Source organism: Thermobia domestica, chromosome 1 (assembly GCF_964235325.1).
Source record: "Thermobia domestica chromosome 1, izTheDome1.hap1.1, whole genome shotgun sequence".
In the NCBI taxonomy this organism is placed as follows: domain Eukaryota; kingdom Metazoa; phylum Arthropoda; class Insecta; order Zygentoma; family Lepismatidae; genus Thermobia; species Thermobia domestica.
Genome location: NC_137454.1, coordinates 23,011,378 through 23,027,068, shown reverse-complemented (window position 1 = coordinate 23,027,068; position 15,691 = coordinate 23,011,378). Strand labels below are relative to the sequence as shown.

General features: G+C 34.6%; 1 protein-coding gene across 2 annotated transcripts in view; it reads left to right on the top strand.

Moving 5' to 3' along the window:
- Positions 1–8,388, top strand: part of Src42A (Tyrosine-protein kinase Src42A) — a 339,096-nt gene extending 330,708 nt beyond the window's left edge. For both annotated transcript variants that reach the window (XM_081755251.1, XM_081755241.1), the window contains exons 6-8: positions 1,812–1,990; positions 3,643–3,799; positions 6,380–8,388. In XM_081755251.1, coding sequence (XP_081611377.1) covers positions 1,812–1,990; positions 3,643–3,799; positions 6,380–6,588 — 545 coding nt within the window. In that variant the 3' untranslated portion in view covers positions 6,589–8,388. The remainder of the gene's footprint in view (positions 1–1,811; positions 1,991–3,642; positions 3,800–6,379) is intronic.
- Positions 8,389–15,691: the final 7,303 nt, after the last annotated feature.

Genomic DNA, 15,691 nt, shown 5'->3' with positions numbered 1-15,691 from the left:
CCCACGATGACCCAGATGTAATGTAAAAATTTTCTCAGACATCCCTATTTATCCTAGGATCATGATTTGTTCATTATTCTCTTAAGAATAAAACAAATTTTCAAATGGGTCCCTTCAAATGTCCCCATCATGTTTCTGGGGCGGGTAAATCATAAAAAAAAGGAATTTTCTGTTAAAAATATCTTTTTTTTTTTTTTTTTTTTTTTTAATTACCTTTGTGGACCCCTTCCCTGTTTTAAAGCAGAAATCTGAAACAAATCTGAAAAATACTGAGGGGTGCACTGAGTAAATGTGCAAAATTTCAATCTTGTAGGTGCAAAAGTAAGCCCGCGAAAAATAATATTCCCCAAATACCCCAGATTCCCGTATAAAACAGGATCTCAGATAACAGTTTTCCCTATTTATCCTAGGAGCATAGTACCCATCATTTTCTTCAGAATAGAACAGCCTTTGAAACCGTACCATTCATATGTCTCCATCTGAGGCGGGAAAATCACGAAAAAATCTGTTTTTGTTAAAAATATTCTTTTTTAAATCATTTTTGCCCCTCTGAACCCCGCTGTTTCCACACAGAGATCTGAAAACATCTGAAAATTATTAAGGGGTGCACTGAACGAGTGTGCAAAATTTCAGTCTTCTGAATGCAAAATATAACCCGCCAAATAATAATAATAATAATAATAATAATAATAATAATAATAATAATAATAATAATAATACGCATAACAAAAAATATCATCTTTTTAAATTCATGACGTCATCACACACTATGCCTCAACGCAGAAAGGCGTGAAAGCATATGTAACGTGTTCTAGAATGCCTCCAGTCTTGAAGAAAACGAAGTAAAAAGCCTTATTGGTACTTTTTAATAGAATAATGAAGATTCTACCCTATCACTTAAAAATATAATATAAATTAAATATAATAATTTAATTATATAATTTAAAAGGTTAAGCATTAAGGAACAAGTACAGCAACGTTTATCAAAATGACACTTTTTTTTCACAAAAGTTACTTATATTTGGCAGGGGCCTATTTTAAAAAACTCAGAACTAGCTTGCAGCATGAAATACATAAATTTCTCCAAAAGTTATAAAACAAAAAACAAAAATGGAGAGGGGATAGGATCCCTCTAAATACACCCTATTATCTAGGAACAAACAGACACACACAAAAAAGAATTTTCGTCTTGAATGTCGATAGTGATTTCCCCGTTTGAATAGTTAACGATCTTAAAACCCAAACCCAATGTTACGAAAAGAAGGAAGCAGGATTGCTCCGTTACCTGTCCAAAACGGGATTTTCCCTAATCATCCTCTGCATCACATTTGTTTTCATACTATACTGTATATTTGAGTCTCATTGTATCATGATTATTAATTTCCATAATCGAAATAACAAAACAGAAACGGGATTTTTACTTATTTTCACTTTAAATTAATTTATTTCGGAATTCGATTTAAATCAATGATTTTTATTTAACAAATCAAGTGATTTAAATCTTGATTTAAATCGTGATTTAAATCAGACTGATTTAAATCAATCCACCCTGGTAAAAACTGAAAGCACACAATATAATAAAGTAAAAGTACACAATATAATAAAGTAAAAGTACACAATATTTACTGTAAAAAGTGATAGTACACAATATAATAAAGTGAAAGTACACAATATTTACTGTAAAAACTGAAAGCACACAATATAATAAAGTGAAAGTACACAATATTTACTGTAAAAAGTGAAAGTACACAATATTTACTGTAAAAACTGAAAGCACACAATATAATAAGCATACATTATTTACTTTTCAGGGAAAGGTCGAACGCTTAAGCTGCCTCAGCTGATCGACATGGCAGCCCAGATTGCAGCTGGCATGGCCTACTTAGAATCCCAGAACTACATCCACAGAGATCTGGCTGCACGAAATGTGCTCGTGGGAGACAACAATATCGTCAAAATAGCTGACTTTGGATTGGCTCGTCTCATCAAGGTATGCATAGATATATTTATGATGATACACACTAAAGTTACTTTAAAAAAAAGCTGAATGCAGTGTAGAAATGCAGATATTATTATTTATTTATTTTTAATGAAAAAAATGACATTTTAAATGGGCCAAGGAAATTGCTTACCTGTATATGCCGTGATGTAATTTTTCGGGGAGAGGTCAGTGGCTCAATGGTAGAGCGTTCACCTCTGGTACATGAGGTCTTTGGTTCGATTCCAGCTCGCGCCAAGTGAGAGCCTTGTGGAGGACAAACACCATGTGCGTGGGTTTCCTCGGGATTCTCCTCCCACTTCGTTCATTTCTCGTTATCACCGCTCCCTTTAGCTGGCATTATCCATGGGACGTAAAACTTAATACTTCATTTCATTTCAAGATTAATTTATCGGGGCTATTATTTCGATTATCTATCTACCAACATCTTCAGGACAAACCTCTGAAGCCGGTTGGAATCTACAGTGTTACTCCTCTTCTTCCACAGTTACGATTCTTAATGTGTAATGTATGATTTTGGATTTACAGTGTTCATGGATTTGGAGTTACTTGTTCATGTGTTGTATTTGCTGTATATTGTATAGTACGAATTATATGATTTGGCGATAAGTGCTTCCTATATTGGAAACTAAACTGAAAGAATAGGGGAAGTTGTTAATCAGTTGCTTAGTATTGTTTAACTGTTGATGTTTCTGGTCCTTCTCAAACGTGAAAAGGATGAAGATAATTTTGTGAACGTTATTACATTACTGCGTAGAATTTGAATTTTCCTAGTACTCATTGATTATCGGTTGATGTTTGTAAGTAATGTCCGTGGAATAAATAATAAGTTGTAGAAGTCTGAGTGAATTTCCTAGTCGTGAGTCATTTAACGAACTTTGTGATTTAAATGAATTGAAATAAATTACCTTCAATTTGCGTGTGAACAAAATGGACCAGCACGTTTAAACAAAGCGCCCCACATACTCAGGATGACAGTTTAATGTCGTTAAGAAACTGACATAATAAAAAACAATACAAAATTTACAATTTTTCTTTTATTTGTTTATTCATAAGTGAAAGGAGATAATGAAATACAAATTACCACAATTATAGTTAATGTTATTCTACAACAGAAAATATGAACCTGACGAATTTTAAATGTTGTCATCCATAGAAATTACAGTGTTGCCAGAATAACATTTCCCCCAAAATCAAAGTTGAAGGCAGCGACTAGATGAACGAACTTAACTACATTTGATGATGTGTCATGTTGTTTTGGTATCCTGTGAACTATCTTTTAAATAACATTATTATTTAATTTTAATAACTGCATGTTAAAACAATTTGGTTTATTACAAACTAAATTCAACCCCGGATTGTTTTGATCCAACAACATTATATAAACTAGAGGAAATTGATGGGTTGAACTTACATGAGGATATTCGGAAATGTTGCGGGGTTTTAGAGACATGGGGTAAACTTAATGTAGAATAAACAATTCGTTGTCTATAACGTGTTTTCAGGATTATGTTATAATTCAGTTGTTGTACGTACACGAAAAAAAAAAAAAAAAAAAAATTAATACATCACTAGCACTTTTGTTATGAGGCTTTTCATTGTATGCTCCGTTATTTATTTCGTTTCTTCTATTTTCGTTACAGGAGGATGAATATGAAGCTCGTGTGGGCGCCCGATTCCCAATCAAGTGGACAGCACCGGAAGCTGCTAATTACAGCAAATTTTCAATTAAATCCGATGTATGGTCGTTTGGTATTCTGCTCACAGAACTAGTTACGTATGGCAGGATTCCATATCCAGGTGAGTGGAGAGTTACTTTTTATGTTACTTCTGAAATGAAACAACAAAAGACCAAGAGTAATTGCAAGTTGCGTTTCTTTAAATTGACTTCAAATTAGTGACCTGCATATTCCGAGACAGTTTTAATATTTCAGATATCGGTAACATTATCGGTAGAACAAGGTATTTCAATCACATACTGTAGTCAATAATAGTTCGGTAGAGTCAATAATAGTCCGGGATTTTTCTCTTCACCAATTTTATTATAAAACGATTCTCTATAAAATGAATACGAAGTTCTTTTCGGCACACGTAAAGTGGCCTCGGTTTTGAAGAATGTAGAAGGATGAAGGAGGGTTTTACGAACATGCTTTGCTCAATCCGGCCTCGAAGGTGTTGTAAAGACTGGTCTCACGAGGACACTCCTGCCCAGTGCATCCTCCAGGAGTGTAGCAGGTAGGTTGTAGCAAGGAATCTCCTTCGCTTAATGCAGCTACCAGAGATTAGGTGAAGTGGGATCCCCCTTGCCCAATGCGACCTCGGGAGCAAGTGTTGTAGGTTATTTGAGCAGTGCTCCACCGATAATTTGGTTCTCTTCTGGGCTTCTTTTATAAGTGATTTCTGGGAAGCTCATTCCTCATCGGGTTTCGTCGTGCTGGCTTCGTGTCTTCCTGTTTATTCCGTGTGTTGTCTGCTTGACTGAATGGTTATAAACATTAGTACGTGTTCTCTGGTTGTGACATGTGCTTGAAGGAAAATATACTGTATAGTGGGGATCCTTATTTATATATATAAAATATGTATTGGTGTTGCTGTCATTGGGAAATATGCAGGTCAGATAACTTTGAAAAGTCAATTTAAATAAATATTATGTAGGTAATTATATTGTATTTGTTTGCTTGTTAAAGTATTTTAAATCATTCTGTATCTTGTTTGTGGCTTGAACTTCAAAGACGATCTTTTCGCTTACATTCCACGAATTTTAAATTGCATAAGGGATTTAGGTAGAACCTTAGAAGCAGTTCTTAGAACTGTTGCTTCTAGATTATGGAAATGCTGTGCATTTAAGGTAGTTTAAATAATGGACGAATTAAGTAAATCCCGGTGTTAAGAAAAGTGCAAAGGTCCAGAAGTTGCATTTTTGTTCCAAATATTATGGCTACCAGGTAATCAAAGCATAGTCCGGTTTGTTTTTTATCCAATACCATACCAATACTTATCTTGTTTCAGAAATTTCGACATGAATTACAATTCTCTCTTTCAGTGTAATGTTTATAGGTCGTAACTGAAGAGTAGCAGTTGTGGAATGGTTGTATTTTTCATCTTTTGTAATTCAACCATAAATTCTCATACTTCATTACTGTTTTCTTGCTTAGGAGGCCAAGGATCTTGCGTACTTAGCTGGTTGATTCTTATCGAAGATCACGTATAATTTAAGTTATTCTGTATTTTAATACTCTTCTTAGTTCAATGCAATTGAAAAAAACGCGTTGGTCTTGAGTTCCCGAAAGCAGTTTCTGTTCCCCTTAATATATGTATTTCGATCGAAATGGTAAAAATTCAAGTGTTTAAAAATATATTTCAAACGTTGCATTCGTTACTGTTTACGAAATACGCAAACCCCTTTCCCTTAGAATTCACATTTCAAGCAAGGTGTAATTGTAAAACTGTATTAGTGTTTTCGTTGCTCTTCGGTAGTTTCTTCTCTTCTGATTCCTGTTAATTTGTTTTTCTCATTTTCCTAAATTTGTATATTTTTATTATTAAGTATTCTGCCTTTTGGCAGGTTCTGGGACTAATGAGGGTCTTTTCTTCTTCTTGTTAATTTTCAGTTTGGGCCTGGAAATGTTTTTTTCCATGTTTCTCGATAGCAGCTTCCTCATTTAGCTCCCAATATTTTCTTCAATTTTTCAAATCATTGATCACTTGTGTTCGTCTTCCTATTCCTTGCTTTCCTTCCATCTTTCCTTCTATGGCTTTATGAAGACAAATTCTTCGCAAGATGTGTCCAGTCCAATTGGCCATTCTACGAAGGATGGTGACTAGAAGCGTCCTCTTCTCTCCTATCCGTTTTAAAACGTCTTCGTGTGTTACTCTTTCTGTCCATTTTATTTTGTGCATCTTCCTCTAACACCACATTTGGAAGCTCTCTAAATATTTCTTCTCTAACTTCCGTAATGTCCAAGTGTCTGTACCATAAAGTCCAGTACTCCATATGTAGCACTTGACCAATTTCTTCCTTAGTCCAATATTAAGGCTACTTGTTAAGAGTGACTTCCTCTTCTTTTTGAATGCTTCTTTGGCTATGGCAATTCTTACCTGATCTCTTTGGTGCAGTACGCATCTTTCGTCAAAATACTTCCCAGATATTTAAATTGATCGACCTCTTCAAGTATTCTTTGTTCTAGTATGACCCTTCTGGATTAACTAGTGATTGACGGGAACCTAAGTTGGCAGGGCAACCGTTTGGGATGCCGACATTGAAGTTAGAGATTTCCCTTTCCACTCGTGTTGCTAGATTTCTCTGTGCTTTTTTATCTTTTAATGTTGTAACCTGTAAGTTTTCATTGTATAACAAAAGGAATGTCTTCTGTTTTATAGGCATGACGAATGCTGAGGTACTGCATCAAGTAGAACATGGCTATAGGATGCCTTGCCCACCAGGTTGTCCAGGTACTTTGTACGACATAATGTTGGAATGTTGGCATAAGGACCCAATGAAGCGACCAACTTTCGAGACGCTACAATGGAAGCTGGAGGATTTCTTCACTATGGAAGGCTCCGAGTATAAAGAAGCATCGGCTTACTGAGTAGAGACCCACCTCCCGGAATGGCCTCTTAATCCTCTTCACTTTCATCTACCGCTGCCGCCGATACCTGTTTAGTGACCTCGAAGAAGCTTATAATAACAGATCTTTATAATGGCAACGTAGAGCGTAGAGAGAACTTCCGCAGAAAGACGAAAGAAAAACAAAAATATTGTGTTAACGATATTTCTGTTGCTGATTGAATACAAAAAGTTCTTGACTCTTTTTGTTTTAAGTTTTGTGCGATCGTACGCATGGCAAGCATTATCGCCACTTAAGAATAGGAAGGTTCAAGATAAAGCGAAAGTGAAGGTTAATGGAAATGCTACGAATAACGAATTTGCAGGAGGATAATTTCGGGAATGGTGGGGATAGTTCTAATAGTTGATAAATATAAGGTACCAGTGACATGATACCAGAAAAAAGAAAACAAAAGAACTTCAAAGAAAAGAAAGATAGAGAAGACGATGTAAATGATCGGGAAATAACTTTTTGTTTTGACGTTTGTGTTTTGCTCTAGTTATGAAAAAAAGAAAATGAATCAAATACTATTTAGTTTCGTGTAGAAAATAAGATAAAATAGATAAGCTCACAAAACCATGTCCTACGTTTTTGTAATGTGTGTGTGGAAATATTTGAGTTCAGCTCTCTCCCCGTATGTATTGTTTCTAACTTTTTTTTTTTTTTTTTTTTTTTTAAATACTTATATTCACCAGAGAGATTTGTGGCGCAATCACTATATTGTATATGTCTATGTATATATTTTATATATATGTGTGTGTAATACAAAAAACACAGAAAACTTGCAGATTATGCTTACATTCCCATTCTGTATTAGGTTATGTACGTATGTAGTATGTACTCTTTTGAATAAAAAAACAAACTTTTTACACACACACACACGCACACATTCACTTTGTGTGTCACTTTTCGTTTGCTTGTTGTTCGTTTCTGTATGTGAATACACATATATATGAATTTTAGTGTGATGAGTGTATGATAATGATGATGATAATGATGATGATTGACAGTCATAATCATCATGTATATGTAATTAGATATATGAATACACTGCACATGTTTGTAAATACTACGAGAAAAAAAAATAATTAATGCCTATCTTCGTAAACAAGGTATACAATTAAAGAATGTTGCCCAATAAACATGAACATGATTTGGTTCAACAAGTTATTACAGAAAATGTATATAAACTAGCCATATAACAAAACAATAATATTATAATAGAAAAAAAATATATATATACTAGTTCAACACAACGATGTAGCACCAGGGTTTCTGTAAAAAAGAAATGAGTCAAAATAAAAGCAAAGAAAAAAAATATGTAAAATGCATGACATTTTAATGTAATGTTTCTGTGTATGCATGTGTGTTGTGTGTGTGAGAGAGAATCACAGTTTTATATATATGGAGATATAAATAGGAACAGTGTGTAAATATATAAATACGAGTTTCTTATGTTTTATCAAATACGTTTTTCCTCTCACATAATAATAGTATATATAGCTACAAATACGTGTGTACAACTGTGAATATTTTGGTGACGGTAAAAACATTAATTTAGTTTTAAAAAAAAAGAAGAGTCATTTTTTGTTTGTTTTTTTGAATGATACGCTTATATTTCTGTCATCATTTACATACATCTATAAATATTTTTTTTCACTCGTGTGTGTACAGCCTGCTGGACTTACATGCTTATTTCTTGTCATGAAATAAACAGGGTGAATTAATATGTAATATCGATGATCAGAAGAAAACCAAGAACAGTACTGTGTGATAATTTTTTTTTAAAAAAGATTTCCTTTTTTTTCATGGACTGAGTAGTGCCCGTGTGACGTCATATTAAAACTCATGATAGAACATATATATTATGGACAGAATAATATATAAACTTCAAAAACGAATCTGTTTTTAGTGAAAGATATATACATATTTACATATATATATATATACATATAAACAAGCAAAATTTGGATTCTCCTTCTTAACCTATACTCTTTATACAAGTTTTCTGCAGATTATTTTGCAAGGAAATATGTGTAAATTATATTGAATATGTGGTGCGTGAATGGAAGTTACATAGTAAGTGGCATGTGAATGAACTCGAGTGAAAGACAGATTTTTGAGATTTGAAAAACGTATTTGCAGTTTTTTTTTTTTTTTTTTTCGTAGTATTAACGTGAAAAATGAACTTGTCACAACCATTTTTTTCAATTGTTTTTGAAAAAGAAAAACTTTTTACAGTTCGTATTTTGTTCGTGAACATAATCATGTTCTTATACTATGTATATGTATTTGTATATAATATCTTTATTTAATAAGTATCCAATCTTATAAAAACAAAGTACCTACATAATGTATATGTATTTTGCCAGACACTTTTTTTCTATTATTATAATATTGCTATTATTTTATTTTCTTGGATAGTTCCAAGACTAGAGTGTATGAATATTGATTTGTTTCGGGTACTTTTGTTTAATATTTTGAATCGGAAGCCAAAACGTGTAGTGTAGGACTTTGAGTTTGATACTGATTCCAATAAACCAATTATTTCATCAAAACTGTTATTATTTTGCATATCCATTTTGTAAGTTTTTGACAGAAGTAACCAGCATGTTTTATATGTTTCTGCTGTACACTCTTGTCGCATACTTATACTTAACTTTGTTGAAAATGAATTTTGGAGAGAAGTCTCGAGTTAGTTGCTTTAACGAATTCTAAGTTCATGAGCAACAAAGTGAAAATGTTATATCATACTAGCTGAACCTGCGCTCTCTACACAGCGCATCATTCGCATATGAGCATAAATCTCCTTATCATTCCTTACAACATCTGTACATTTCCTTTACAGACACAAGTGAAAGACGTATTCATTTAAAAAAAAGCCAAGGGGTATCATAAAGGGGAGACTTTTTTCGATTATTTTTTCTCAATATCTCGCACCGTTTGCAAGATTTGAGCCTGCTTCCGGTTGGAGTTTCTAATTCATGTATGACCAGTGTTTTCTTTCTTCTTGCATGCAGTATGTAATAAGCAAATACATTACATACACAATTAATTATAATGTCAGTTATATATGGTGTTCATTGGGCAAAACACCCCCCCCCCCCAAAAAAAAAAAAAAGGTTCATCTTAGACTGGAGAAATGGTTATCCTTCCTTTTCCATTATTATTTGGCCATGAAACAAACGCCTGAGACATATACAACCCCTATATACAACAGTGTGGTGTTGGAATGTATAATACTTAGGATGTGATGCTTTTTTTAATTTCAATACTTCCAATGTACCCGCAAAAATGTAATAAAGAAATAGTGCCCATGTTTTTTAAATATTCAATTAGAACTGGACAATCTACATGAAATTTGCAATCGATCAGTGAAAACGTCATCTTTCTAGAGCCTGTAGTTTCCGAGATCTCATTGTCGAAAGGATTGGCCAGAAACATATAAACGTAATTTAAAAGAGCTCCAAAGGTGGCAGCACAATTCATTTGCATTTATTTCGGAGAAGGCTTATTAAAGGCAAAGGCCTTTAACAATAATTTAAAAGGATAAACTTTGTGAAAAATATTTCTTTAAGCAATTTATTTAAAGTACACTCTTTTAAAAATATTTGTCTTTGTTATAAACGTGAAATCACAAGTAACCGTAAATCAAAGGTTTGAAAGCTAAGGTTATAGGTTAGAGCTCGGTCGCTCTTAAGTGGTACTGTAGCATTTTAATAGATAGATTATTTACTTGTGTGGTAAACTTGTAAAACATTTCAAAACAAATTATTGAATTTCGTTGTATACAGAGTATCCGAGAAGTCCTTGTACTCCTTGGTTTCAGTATCACAGAGGGCAATGTCAGTGGAATTTTTGGATTTCATTGTATACAGAGTATCCGAGAAGCCCCTGTACCCCTAGGTTTGAATATTACTGAGAGCAATGTGCAGTGGAATTTTATTGCTAACATTGCTTTCATGTTCACAGACAGCACTATCTAGTATTCCTGTATTCATGGTCACTTGGAGTATTTCAGTTGTGAAGCCATGTCTGATTGAGTGATTAAAGTTACACAGTTGAACGGTTAATACACTACAGGGCTGTTATAAAGTCCTTGCTATAAAACAAATGCTTATAACTTTAAAAATAATAATAATAATAATAATAATAATAATAATAATAATAATATTGCAGTAAATGAAATAAATGTTAAGATCTTTAGTGAGACTTATATCATCATCCAAAGATACACCGCCGCCGTCATCGACACACTTCCAGCTGGGCTCTGTTGACATCCATACATTCCTGCAACCTCCGGCAAAATCCGTGAATGCTATTACGTCTGGCGTTGTCAGAAATGTCATGGATGTGTTGTCAGCCTCATCATTGTGATAGTGTTGCTAACCAAAAATTTTCAGATCAACGCACAATTTAAAATGTATTTCACTGCAATACCATTATTTACAAAACAATTATAAGCATTTGTTTTATAGCAAGGACTTTATAACAGCTCTCTATAGCATATGTACGGCTGCACAAATGAGCACACACACAGCAAACGATAACACAGGTAATGACTGCGTTTAGAGATTGCTTTGGCAAGGATCCACCTCGTAAAGCAACCTTATCTTGTTGGGAGAAACGTTCATGTGCTTCTAAAAGTGTCAAAGACAGACTGTGTGTGTTGTGGACGTAAGAAACCGCGTGAAAACACATGTCTTGTCACTCTGTCAATTGTGATGTCTTCAAGGAAATTGCTTCGCAAAATAGCAGCTGAACTGAATATACCGCGTTTAACAATGCATGACCACATTAGAAAAGAAGTTTCATATGAATCTAGAAGTATGAGGACTTCCCGGACATCTCGCCACAAAATAAAACATCTGGTTAATATAGCATTGGACCGCCACCCTTAGTCAACACAGAATTTTGAGGCATATAACTGTTGAACTGTTTCTAGGGATACAGTGATCCATTTTCCATGCAGCGCGGCGGTACTCACTAGCATCAGTAATGTTGGGAGGAATAATTCTGACCTAGACTTGCTGTTCCAAAGCTGACCATAAATCTTTAATAAATTTCCAAATCGGAGTATTTAGCTGATGAAGTTCATTTTGATAATCTGAAACTACGTGTGAACAAGCCTATAGAGCGTCTTACTCTTAGATTGCAGTAGAGAGTAAATGGAGCGCGCTGTTGCCACATTTCTACCGCCGATGTTTTCTTCTGAAGAAAGAAGAAAGACAGAGTGACTGTATCTGTAAATAAATCTTTTTTAAATTCATATATTTTCAACCTTTTTGTCATTCCATTCGCGCAAATTCACTTGGAACGGTGAATTGGAGGGTACGAAACAGTCTAATAATTGTGTGTTTAGAGGTTTCCTTTTATGATGGTTTATAAATATTTGCAATCAAATTTCGATAAGGGCCATAGGGAATCGAGAGAACATATGAACGAATAGAAAACATATGATTGAAATAGACTACAGACTAAACAGTTTCACACAAAAAATTTTCTGTACCGATTGTGCTGCAAACTAAGGAATAGCATTGGGTAAGATACTGCTACTGAAATTGGATAAGAGTGAAAATTGGAGTAGGGTGATGATGATACGTGACCAGAAAATATGACGTACGAAAACGCTCACTCCGTCTGTGTACGCAAAATATACGCAAATCCAATTCCGTTTGTTAAACAAAAGTTATATCGTAAAGTATATTGTGAAGGCGGCTGCTCCCCGATTCTGATGGTTTAGATCCGATTTTCTCCGCGGAACAACAGTATGATATTTTAACAAATACCAGGAGGTCTAAATGAAACACCGCACTATAGTAGACATTATAAATGTATTTGTGAATATTAACGAAGGATTAGTAAATGTAAAATAAAAGGATAAGAAAAGAACGCACGCTAAATACCTTTTGATCACTGTCACTGCCACCACTTAAAGGTGAAATGCCTTCCATGTATTCAGTCTGTAGCTGAAAACCTGAAGAGCATGGTTGAGGTGAAGACGACGACGACGACGACGATGAAGTTGAAGATGATGATGATAGTGCTATGAGAAGACGTTCTTCATCGGCCTTCCATAATTCTTGTTCCAATATTTTACATGGTCCACACCAAGGATGTTATAAAATAGAGGATCTGCATACGTAGCTTCATCATATGAACTATATGAAGCCTAAAAACAACCGAGCATCGTCCGAGCTGGCACGTCTGATTGGCTACTCTCGTTTCCGTTATGATTGTTTGCTCGAAACATTGTGATCTTAGTGGCTCGGAGTGGGCAGAGTAGGTGTGGCGGAACTGTGACGTATGGCTTCACGATTTTGTTGTGTGGGCAGATCCTCTATTTTATAATATCCTTGGTCCACACAATCGCTCCATTTTTGTGGGGAAATCTGGGAGTAACCTTCAGATATTAATTTTTCCATATCACTGACTTTGAATGTTGTGTAATTTAATGAATGCTTTTAATTGCGCCCAAATCAATTCTATGAAATCAGCTCACAGTGGTATGGAGGTAGCCGAATCACTGTTTTCCCCACACTTCTTGCCATTTCATTGACTCGGTACTTTTCATTTTTTTTTTTCTTTCTTTTACTCCTGCCACTATGTTTAAAAGCTCTCGTTTTATCATATCTTCGAATGCAATACTTTTTTCGCTTAACCATTGTTTGATTTCACCTACACGCCATTTTTGTGTTGGAATGGATTCGCACAATCTACTATGGTAAGATGCGTTATCAAGTACAATAACAGCCTTTTCCGGTGTATTTGGTATTAAATGTTCCGCAAACCATTTTTCATAAGTATCTGCTGCCATCTCATCGTGGACGTCAGCGATATTTTTCTTACAAAGAAATGTCAACTCGACAAATTTTTTTACAAATCTCCTTTTATTCCCCGCGTGAACTAGCGCAAATCGCGGTCCCCTTACCAGTGGAGGTTTCAAGCCAGAACTCACACCTTCTAACACAGTTTGTCGAGCACTTTTAATGTTGGTGTCCTTCCATTCTTTATCCACTGTAAGCCCAGCATTTACCCAAGATTCATCTGTATAAAAAGATCGGTAAACCCATTGCTCGAAACTGTTTGACTTGCCTCAGGTACCTATGACGCCAACGTATATCATCGCTTTCTATGAAAGCACACTTATTACTTCGCCTTACATATCGGAATCCGATGTCATGTAGAAACCTGTGCAAAGTACATCTTGAAAAATTAGGCAAAGTTTCGTCTTCATTAACGTTTTTTAAAATGATATTCAGTGTTGTGGAATATTTGTGAAAAGTAATGAGTGAACAATACGGCGCACTCCACTCTGAACAATATCATCGTAGATCACCGATCTTGTATTTTTGTGCAGTTCTTTTCTTCTTTGCTTGACCTTCGCAGGAGTCATCAATTTTCCCTTTTGTTCTTCCTTTCGTAATGTGTAAATAGTTCTTTCTGAACATCCTGTAGCTCTTGAGGCATCTTTAACTGCAGAACTAACATTCATACTTTGTGCAAAATGTTTAAACACGTTCAGCACGCAGCCTACCAATTGAACGTCCTTTCCGCACTTCACTTTCCATTATGAACAATACAGTAAATATAATATTATTGTACACGACACAGCAAATATTTTAAATATTTCAACAATCTCCACCCGAAACTGAACCGCTCTTGTTTCTATACTCACTTCTGACACCTTAGACACAATGACAGTCTGGAAACAGAAGAAGAATGAAAAGAAACCCTATTATATCTATTCTAAACAAACGCACCAAGTTGTGACTTTAAATAACGTATAGTGACAGCCAACAAGGTACAGATCGTTGGGCGAGGAAACAAACCCAAACAAAATAAACCCTCCGAAAATTCATTTTGTTTCCCATTAGTTTTTTTCATTATTTGTTCTGAATATGCTTTTACTTATCGAAGAGCTGAAGCAAATAAACCCATAAACTAGAATATTATATTTGATGAATGCAGGGGTGTATACCTACTGTATATCAGTAGATTCATGCTCACATAGCATCAACAGTGAATTCTCATCGGTATAGCACGACACTCTACATCAGTAACTTTAAAACAAACATTATAAGGAAAATAGCATTGGCAAGATTTGTCACTGCCTTTCTTCTGGTCAGATGCGCGCGCTTTGGAAAGTTGACTCTTAACTGTAAAAGTCATAAAACCCAAATAAAGAAAGATATCGACCTGCGAATTGTTTTTAAAATAACTTCAATCATTACTCAATATTTTTCTCGCTTTGCACCCCCATCTAACCTGAAAAATAAAAAGCTTCTCACTACTCAACTTTTTAGATATTGGATTGCAATAGTGTACGCATTTTCCCTTACATTTTATTTTTTTATTTTAAAATTCAAAAAGTTCTTTGAATGCAAACTTTTCCAACATTGGCATCAAATATGGTGTTAATAGCTGTATAAGTCTCAATTTCGTATCTCTTATAGTTCCGAACTTATGACGTTATATATTTAAGGCGACTTAGAATTTGTCATAAGCAAGATTTCACTATTTCAATTTATTTCAATACTTGAAAATTCTTCTTGATATGAGAAAAATAGATTATTTGATAGAGAATACACTGCTCTACAATAACCTATCCATATCTAGCAAAACAAACTATTTCTAAAATTCAGGCTAAATTTGACAACAATAGGCATAAGGAAAAGCATTGCCATTTACTCCTGTACTGCAATCTAAGGGTGAGACGCTCTATAGCAGTACCATCGGTAGCGTTATATCAGTCCAAGAAAAGACACAACTAGAGTAATTATATATACAGGGTGCGGCAGCGTTCATAGTAGGATATTAAAAACACACCATCAGGCAGTAACTGTAATTTATTTATTACCTCTTATGTCAATTAATAGTTAAAGGTATGCCATTTACTAATGTGTAAGTCATTGTCCATTGCGTGGATTACTTTTTGAATATGACTCCTGTCAAATGATGCCTCCTCTGCACAATACATTCATCTAGGCGGCGTTGGAAGCTTTCCATAACTCGGCGTAATGTATTCCCTGGAACATTGCCGACGGCAGTTCTGATGAGATCCTTCAACTCAGGAATGGTGGCA